We start from the raw sequence: 10,411 nt of genomic DNA, 5'->3' as shown, positions 1-10,411 counted from the left end.
TCACGCTACCAAAACAGTATTTATTTTTTTATTCCAGCCTTTTAATATAAGCATTTCACACTATTGTCTGTTCTAGGACAATACAATTCTAGTTCATGTATATGCTAGCTTTGGAAATACAGTAGAATTTCGCTTATCCGACATAAACAGGCAGGCAGAATGCTGGATAATATGGATGTGTTAAGAAAAGACCTGTTAAAAGTAAAACTTATGATATAATTTTACATATTACACATCTAATAATAATGTTTTATAACAAATAACTGCACTGCACTGAATCAGGGACGTATCCAGCGTGAAGGCCTGAGGGCTGTCCCCCTCCGAAACTCAAGCACTTTTTAATAAACATGCTTTTACCCTTTTGAGATTCTTTTATATCGGTTTACTAATAGTCAGTGTCCAAACTTTGGGCAATGTGCTGTTGTCTTGTTATAATTCTAAGAACATACATTAATGCCTTTATACCATTTGGAATTAAAGAATAGGAATTAAATAGGATTAACATTTTGTTTCCGTTCTGTTTTTAACTTTAATATATTAGAACGATACACTCAATGTCTTTTTGCTATTTTTGTTATGTGATATACGTAGCAGATAGTTTTCTTTAGTTACATTTCTCTCAAAAATGTGTTTCATTTTGTTTGTGCTGTAATGCAGTTTCCAAAGTAAACCGGTTTATAAATGAAAAGTAGGAAAAAGTTTAAGAGAAATACAGAACTGTTGCATTATTATTATTATTATTATTATTATTATTATTATTATTATTATTATTATTATTATTATTATTATTATTATTATTATTATTATTATTATTGATATTGATATTTTTAAAACATTAGAATTACGTGTTTACGAGGATTCGTGTTGGGCCCCCTCCGAATAGAAAACCTGGATACGTGTCTGCACTGAATGATAGATGTATGAGTCAACGTGTAGACGGGCGCGCTGGGCGATATACTCCAGAGCATGAAAAATAGATTAAGACCACAACTTGCAGTTCTTCTTGCCGATTGGTGCTTTCTGCAATGATATATCGGATCATACGGTATGTGTAACAAAGGATGGTCGGATAAGCGAGACCATGGTGTATTGGTGTTTCACGCACCTAAACCTGTAAAATGTTTGTATAAACGATTATTTTTCACTCCCTAGCTAAATTTGTGGGTATGATCACACACCTTGCCTCATAAAGTATAGTCTTATAAAGAAAAAAATATTTTTTTAGCTAAAAGCTAAAGGGAAGTCAAGTTCAAAAATTTACTTTAGTTTTTTTTTTTAATAATAATGGCAAACTAGTCCATTTCATCACGATAAATCACGTTTGATATTAATATTAAGATGTCTTTTTCTGTCCGTATATATCCTTTACATTTTGTTGGAGACAAAATTGTTACTTTCCCAAGAAAACAGTGTGAGAGAAGCTATACAACAACATGAACTGAAAAGAATAGCTATTACCAATAATACTGTAATCCTGGATATCAATAAGTTGTCCTTAGTATATTGCTTCGGTTCTTATTAACATGAAAATTATAATGATTTGTAAAAAAAAAAAAAAAAAAAAAGAATGGGATAGGATGGGATTCGATGTGGTGTCAAAGTAATAAAATAACTACGAGTCCGCCACTCTATCCACCTAACCACAGAGTCTACATTGTGTTTGTTCTTTTTTCTTAAGAAATAATCTTCATAACCATGGTGCGTATCGCTTCGAACCTTAACATAAGAGTTTTTCTGGTTAATTCTATATTTTCGTACGACATCTTAGTTTCAGAAGCTAATTTATATTTGGCAGGCAATCTACACACTAGGTTTTAACCAATAAATGCAACATTTTAGTTCAGTATCCAGTTCCTTGATCCATCCCCTCGACTTCCCTACTGAATTCCCTCCGCAATCGTGCTGTACTACTGAAAAAATCCCTAGAAATCATCGTTGCCAGTATACACAAAACCGAGCATAATTTTGTTTTTTGTTTATATTTTTATTATTTTATTATATATTTTTTGGAAATATCTCCTTAGATGGATTGCTCTCTATTATCTCCACATACTAATAACTCAATTTTACCCATAAACGTAAGGAAAAAGGAATAAATACGGAAAATCGTGACTTACAGTATACGCGCAATTTTTTTTTGCGCATGGGAGTACATAGGTCAGCATCTATGTGGTATACGTATGATACACACTGTGCACCACTAGGATAACCAATACCTTTGAATGGGGGAGGAGATGAAGTTGTTATAACATTGGAATCTTATGATAACAAGTATTTTTTCTCTTAACGGTAATTGGTCTCTGAGGATGAAGGGGATGCTCGACCATGTTCACACCTCCTTTGGCTACACCACTGCTGTACATCAACTGAAATTATACATTCCCGCATTTTTTGTTAATTGTGCACATAATCAATGTTCTGTGATACATATAGATCTTTCTTTAGTAATTGTTCTTGTTTTTTTTGTAACAGTTGGTTAATAATATGCCTGTTGTTAATAGCTATTCATGTGTTTAGTTTGTTTCGATGGTATTACTGTATATGTGTGATTAATATGATCAAATAAAGAATGAAAAGAAAGAAATTAATCCTCATCACTGTTTCCGTCCAATATTGGAACAATTTCGGTTTTCGTAAACAGAACTGTTGCCTGCTGTTCTCACGTTGCTGCTATTTTGTATTATTTATCATATGCGAGGTACTTATCGAAAATCATTCGACCCGAACGAAAGAAGTTCCACATTCTGACTGTTTGTACTTCTAGTAAGTTACATTGGTTTATCACACACAATATTTTCTAGACCCATACTTCGGTCAGAATCATAGTGTTTTCTCCAAAGTAGGGTCACGATGGCTTAGTGATAGAGCGCTTACTTCTTGTGCGAGATGGACCTCGTTCGATCCCAGGTTATAAAAGTTCGTGGTGGATACCATCGTACCAGTGAGTCTTCTCGGGATTATCTGTTTTCACTAATATTATCATTTCACGAATTATTTTTCAATAATTAGCTTCCATCTATTACCTGTCTGTATTATTGGATCGGATTTGAGTTTAGCATTCCTTCGGTAGCAAATTAATATGAGCCATGGAGCTACGAATTAACGTGAGAATCAAACCGCTTGCGTTCCTGCCGGGAATCGGACCCGGGTCTCCTATGCCAAAGTCCCGCATGCTACCCACATAGCCGTGAGTGATTTCTCTGTCTTCATTAGCCTAGAAGGCATAATATTTAAACGTTTTGGATTTCATATAATTTCAGTTCTTCCTCGATAGCCAATTCTGTACTGAGACAAAGTAGAGAAATCAAATATGCTTATCTTTCCTTTTTCGAATTCTAACGAGATTCTTGTAACTTGGACCACGTTCTAAGACTTATTAGTTGAAACATCGTCTTTAGTTTTAGTTAGTCTAATCGTATGTCATTGTACTCAACGTTTAATAAAGTATCACAGGATTTCTTCAATTTCTTTGGGGTGACCCTTGCCCCCGCCCTGTACCACATTGAGTTGTGTATTAATGGAAACTACGGCTAAAAATGTTAAACATTCCCATTCCCCCAACTTCGATCCGACATTTTGTTCTCGAGTTATGGCTCTTTTTTTTTTTTTGCATTTTCCCTTCAGATTTTTGGCTGGTCATAGTACCGAAAGGAAGTATTTGTACACCCAGGTTGGTCTATACTTTTTGTCTTATTTTGGTGTCAGGAATCTGCTCCCAAACGTTGTCAGTGTTCTTTTGAAACACTGTATATTTCTATCCTGTATATTTCTATCCTGTTTCTGATTAGCTCCTGTCTGCTAAGCACCTTCCAGTTTTCCCAAAACCAACCAAAAGTGAACTACATCCACTTCATCGTCCCCCTCCCCTATGCTTTCTTGTTGTATAGTACTTATTAAATATTTATAATGTAGTTGACAGAAATTGAAAATATTAATTAAAATATCTGGTTAAAATGCTAGTAGAGGAATTCTCTCTTTAGTGCAGAAATTCCCTCCTTGTATCTTACCGCCATTTTAGGCGAGAAGGGATTAGGCAAGATGTGAATTCTCATCTCACCTAAAATAGCTGACATTCTTCTCTTGGAGATATCAGTGACTGATAAATCGTTAGGCGAGATGGAATGGAATCTCTTTTTCTATGGAAGATATTTTTCCTTCTCTGAAAACTTACTACAAGGATGCTAGTGACCAGAACGCCATCCAGTTTCCCACCACCATAATTTCAAGACAGCGGAAGTTCGAACAAATCTCCTGAGGCAAATTTGTCAGAACAACTGTTGCATGCATACCCACTTAGCGGCTTGATGAATCAAATAGTAATACACTGAAAGAAGTTTCAATGCTTATATTCATAATTTCTTTGCTTTTGTCTTTAAAATAAGTTTATATTTAATTTGTTCATAGAATTACATTGTGATTTTTCTTAAACATAATATTGTGTCATTTTCTTTTTCAACAGTACCTTTGTGGAAGCTTCCTATTCGGATAGTTCTGAAGATTCTCCTGGACCATCAGACTGTGTTGAGGCCACAAATGTGTAAGAAGATACTACTGTGAAAGTTTCCTGTGAAACTGTCACCAATGACGAAACGTGTGATGATGTAAATAGAGTTAATCAAACACACAATAAAAAGCGAACGTATGAACAAATATCAATAGTAAAGTATCTTAAAACTAGCCGGCCGTGCACACCAGAACATGAAGAACAGATTGCGAAAAGGATTGCAAACATGATAGTAACAGATCTAACCCCAGGAAAGGGTTTCGGGAGTTAATGTCTTTCTTGAACCAATTGGACACTATGGAGACGCTTCCAGCTTTTTTATTCTGAACTGAAAGAGCAAGTACAACAGAGGCTACAGGAAGCAGAAGTAGTTGCTTTAACGACAGATATATGGACGTCTCGAGCAACAGATTCTTACATTACAGTGACATGTCATGCTCTGTATAGGAACTTCTGTACAGAAGATTTTGGTCTCAAGACAATTGAACTAGAAGAACGACATACAGCTGAAAATGTAGCTAATGCTATTAAACTGTGTATGGAGAAATGGTGCATCAAAGACAAAGTAGTTGCGTTAGTTCACGACAATGCATCGAATATGATTAATGCTGGACGTTTGTTGCCGGTTTACAATGTATCATGTTTGGCACATACATTGCAGCGATCCATACTGACCAGTTTAGATAAAAGCGAGGTAACAAATATAATTTCAATCTGTAGCAAAGTGGTAGGGCACTTCAAACATAGCACCACTGCTTCAGTCGCGCTTGAAAACAAACAAAAATTTCTAAAGTTACCAAAGCATCGCCTTATTCAATATACAAAGACTCGCTGGAACAGTGTATATTCGATGATCGAACGGTTGCTGGAACAAAGAGAAGCAATAATTGCAGTGTTCTCTGATAGAAATGTCACTAAACCTATGGATACAAGGAATTTACAATTAACTGAAGACAAGTGGCAAATCATGGAACATATCGTTCGAGTACTGAAGCCACTGCAAATGGCTACAACAGTTATGTGTGATCAAAAGTGTTCCATTTCTTTTGCTTTACCATTAGGCTATGGTCTTATTTGTAACCACCTGAAAGAATGTCCTTCAGATTCTGAAATTGTTAAGAACTTGAAATCTTCAATATCAGTTGACTTAGGAAAGCGTCTTCAGCTCGATGCATTATCCGATTCTGAATCATCAGATTTTTTGTCAAATAGTGTTCTGAAATGTTACCTCTTAGCAACATTCTTGGACTCAAAGTACAAATCATTACCACTTCTGAATTTTAAAATGCAAACAAAGATCCATAGATTAGTTCATGATATGCTCGTAGAATCTGAAAGATAAGAAGATGATTTATCACAGCAATCGTCCGGTGGGTCATCAGCATTAGACTATTTGCTTGGAATATTTCCATCGTGTTCAAAAAGTCCTAATGTAACAGATGAGCTTACTCTATAAATCAGATAAGTGTCTTTCGCAAAGTGGCAACAGCCTTGAATGGTGGAAACTTAACGAACATTGGCTTCAAAAATTAGCATGTTTTGCTAAAAAAAATTCATGGTGATTCCAGCAACTTCAGTCGAATCTGAACGAGTATTTTCACTTGCTGGTAATATCGTTACTGCCAGTAGATCTAGACGTCTCCCTGAAAATGCAGATATATTAATATTTTTGAACAAAAGTCTAAAACCTCTCGCTTCCAAACCGCAATAGGTTGGCACAAGTTGCACTGCTGAATTAAATTTTAAATTAAGAAACGCTTAAAATGCAATATGCAAACACAATTTCAAAATCAAACTCAACTCGTATAATTTATGTTTAGTGATAGTTTGATAGTTTTTCTTAAGCTATATCAATCAATACCATTTTAAGTTTCCTTTCGGCATATTTTCTTGTTTCTTTTCTTGTTTTGAATTGATAGAATTCACTAGTGTTTATCTAATATAAGTCGATGTCCTTAGGGTTTATTTTACGTAGGTTTAGTTACTGGCTATGCAAATTATGGTGATGATAACCAGAAAATAAAAGATGTAGGTTTATTTGCAAACAAAAACTTAAAATATTGTATTGTGCAAGTTCCGTCAACAATCCAGTTAAACCCAAAAAACTAAATAAATAAATAAACAAAATAAAAAAATACGGTGGGTTTCGCTAAATGTGAGGTAGACTTTTAAGGTTACACACATGTAATTTGAACCTCTCATTTAAAATAAACAAATACGTATTTCAGCGTTCTTTGATTTTAGCTACGTAGAAGGGATTTAAAAAAGTCAGAATGGTTCGCTAAGATATCCTCCATATGTGGTGTCGTGGAGCCATTTGCTAGTACCTTCATCCTTCCTTACGCGTTTAAATTTGCTGCTCATATTATCTTTTAACCTATATGCTCTTAAACAAGTAGAAAGAAAGTACGAAATAAATTGCAAAACTATTTAGAAGCTTCAAAACCGGTTTTATTTGTCTGCAAGTTGTGGAGTTTTGTGTTGAAAGATACAAGAATTGTATTATTTTCTTTTTAAATGTTTATATATACTGTTGGTACACTTTAGAAGTTTATTAGGAAGATACATACGTAATAGATATATACTTCAATTCAAACTTTCTACATCTCGAATCAAAGCAAGATAAAAGAACACGCGTTGACATTGACAAAATTTGTGAACTCCAAATACATCAAGTTTCCTGAAATCGAAATACATTAAGTTTCTTCATTACAAAGAAATGAAGTTGTTATTTCATTTTATGAAAAAAGTTTCTTTCTAAATATTAATGCTGTGCTATGTAATTAGTTATTTTATTTTCAAAAATACTTCACACAGAAAAAAAAATACACTACAAGAAATTGATAATTATACACAAGTAGTGTCCAACAACCAGATTCCTTAATAAATTTTACAGTCACTCACGAAGATTCAATATGAAGCTCTGAAAGTCATTTTTAGACAACTGAGCTTTTGTACAAAAAAGCACTGATAACGAAAACAAGAACTGCTTCTTTACATATACAAATGTTTTTGTTTGCATGGAAATTTATGATCACAAGCCTGGGAATGTCATTATTTGAAATAATGTATAAATTACATAAAGTTGCCAAAATTCACCAAAAGAGAAAAATGAAATACATCTCACAGATTCATGGATATATCATACCTTTATTCTTCTTAACGACATTACATCAAAAATAGCAAAAGCGTCTCTCCTCTGTTACAAGTTTCAATAACAATGTAACATTACTAATATTACTCTTATTGTAATATTATTACAATATTAGGTTTGGTTCAATTCTCTGTTCCTTCTCGTCACTGGAAAAAAGCACACTACACACTAGACAGAAGACACAGAGAAATTCACATCTTCTTCATTCGGTCTTCGGGAAGTATCAGCGTTGCAAACCAGAAAATTCAAAAGCAGCGAGTAGAGGGGAAAAAGTAAAACAATTAAAAGTAAAAGGAAAATTAAAGAAAAGTATAGCTATTGAAGTATCTGCTTATTGCACCTTGGTGTTTTTTGACTTGTGTGTCTGAAATGAAAATATATTGATATAATTGTTTCCTAATCGCTAAAATATGACATTCATTAGGGTCGATTGCACCATTCTCTGATAAAGATAAATTATCGGAATGATCCAACCTTGTCGCGGTAGTAGATCTCATCTTACACAAAATTATTTGCGATCAGTGCGACATGACACACATGACCTTGCGACCAGTGTTACCTTATCTGACTATTAAAAGATATCAGGATAGTGTAAAATTGGCCCTATAATGTGCAAATGTTCGAATGGTGTGAAATTATCAAAAATAGTTTGTAACTGTCAAGCTAATTTATGTTTGAAATAACGGGCGAACCAAAAGTTTGGCACGGTAGAGTAACTGGAGAAATACAATTCTGATTAAAAAAAAACGCAAAAAATAATACCGGTATTCAATATTTTTCAAGAAGCTATCCGATTATATCAAACGCAACACTCTACCTCCATCTTCTGGAAGGGATGGCGGACATTGATTTTTCAAATGGAAACTCCAATATTTTATTGAAGATTCGGAGATTACATCGCAAATATTGTAAGGTATAATCAAAACTTTCTCGTCGATATTGCGCTGTAATCGGCGAAATTAGATACTCGCCTCTTCGTTGATGAGCTTGATATTAGCTCCGACCATCTGTACACGGTGCAGTATTTTGAGAAATACGAATCGGATCAACAAAGTTATTCAATGGTACCAAACACGATACCGCACCCTACCGCTAAGTGGGGCAGCTGAGACATTTGAAATGGAAGCTTTTATTTCTTATTGCAGAGTCGGATTCTGCGCACAAACCTGTATAAGATTTAGTCGAAACATCGTTGTCGCTGTGTGACGTGGCGCCTTAATGGCGAAATCAGGAGAACTTCCTATATGTATTTTAATTAGCCTCAATGCTGTGGACATTGTGAAATAAGTATATATGCGACCAAAAAACAAAAGAAAATGTGTGACTATTGGGTTCTTTTTAGGGTGTTTATCGTTCCTTTTCCGCAGTGGGACGTGAGAGAGTGGACCTAGAGTTGAAAGTGGGATCCGAACCTCTATTAGGTTTAGGAACAGGGATGTTCCCCATGAACAATTGCCGACGAAGATCGTCCGACCGTCGTCGGTTATTGGGTGGCAGCAGCGAAAAGGGTGAGCTAGTATGGATGTGTGAACTTTAACACGTTTAGTGACACATGACATGGGATTGCAACATTGGGATGCATTGCTCGTTCGTTCATTCACACGCTAAAGCGACGTTCACCTGAACGATTCGTTTATAAGTGGCAGGTCCTTAACGGTGACGGAACTGTTAGTATCAATTGTCGGTCTAACAGCAAAATGTTTTTCTTTTTTATCCCAAACAGATAATTTACTTTCGCCGATTATAGCGCCATATTACGCATCGACGGAAAAGTGTTGAAGAAACCTTACATAACTTGGGCCGCAGAATCCAAATCTGCAATCAAAAATTGGGGTTTCCATTTGAAATTGAAATTTCAAAGTTGACCCTACCCCAGCACCAGAGGGTGGGTCTAGAAAGGCAAGTTTGATTTCGCCAGATATTTTTTTTGATATTACTAAACACGTGTTTTTGTTTTTCGATTCGAAGTTAAGTTCTTGAGTTATTCCACCGTGTCTAGACTTTTGATTCACTCTGTATATATATATATATATATATATATATATATATATATATATATATATATATATATATATATATATATAAACTAAATGCGTTTTAAGTTGAAGTACTCTGAAAATATTGAATTATTTTAGGCACCACTCGAATTGTCTCGTTCCTGTCGGCCCTAGAGAGGAATGGGACAGACTGAAATAATATTCAGAGATAAAACAAAGTGGCGAGAAATACAGTACATTATATTGCTATACTTAAAGTGATTAAACTTTGTGTACTACGCTATCATCCTTCTAAATATTTCAGTTTGAGAATAAGAATAATAGTTCTGCCAATAAAGGTAAGCAGGCATCTTACCACTATCCTGTGTGACAATAATTTTGCTTTTTTTATTAAATCCAAAAATAGGGTTAAAGCCGAAAATTAGAATTAAAAAAAAGGAAAATACGCCAACAAAGCAATGCACACGTTATCGTAGTCGAGTTCGACTTTTCTGGGACAGTATACAGCGAATATGAAATTAATTGATTACAAGAGGACAAGAATAATCTCTATTCTAAAGGTTACTGTTTAATGGGTGTTATATGCAGAGAGGTTAAGGCAAAACGAATACGGAGACTGCACACGTACTGTTAACTTACCCATGACAGGATAAGTTAATTTCTGAACTATATTTTCAAGCTCAACCGAATTAGTATCTTGCTGTTTACGAGAAACAAATTTAGAACATCCGACTTCGTTACGCATCCTTTTCACTT

General features: G+C 34.7%; 1 protein-coding gene across 1 annotated transcript; it reads left to right on the top strand.

Annotated features, from left to right (window-relative positions):
* The first annotated feature begins 5,042 nt into the window (after positions 1-5,042).
* LOC145675321 (E3 SUMO-protein ligase ZBED1-like) lies at positions 5,043-5,846 on the top strand. The gene has a single exon (XM_081745714.1). The coding sequence runs from the start codon at positions 5,043-5,045 to the stop codon at positions 5,844-5,846; it is 804 nt and encodes a 267-aa protein (XP_081601840.1).
* The last annotated feature ends 4,565 nt before the right edge of the window (positions 5,847-10,411 follow it).

Source organism: Thermobia domestica, chromosome 18 (genome assembly GCF_964235325.1).
Source record: "Thermobia domestica chromosome 18, izTheDome1.hap1.1, whole genome shotgun sequence".
NCBI classification, from domain to species: domain Eukaryota; kingdom Metazoa; phylum Arthropoda; class Insecta; order Zygentoma; family Lepismatidae; genus Thermobia; species Thermobia domestica.
The sequence above is the reverse complement of the archived record's forward strand: the minus strand, read 5'-3'. Positions and strand labels throughout refer to the sequence as shown.

Coding starts and splice junctions, on each gene's coding strand:
- LOC145675321 (XM_081745714.1), top strand. CDS start 5,043: ATGGAGAAATGGTGCATCAAAGACAAAGTAGTTGCGTTAGTTCACGAC.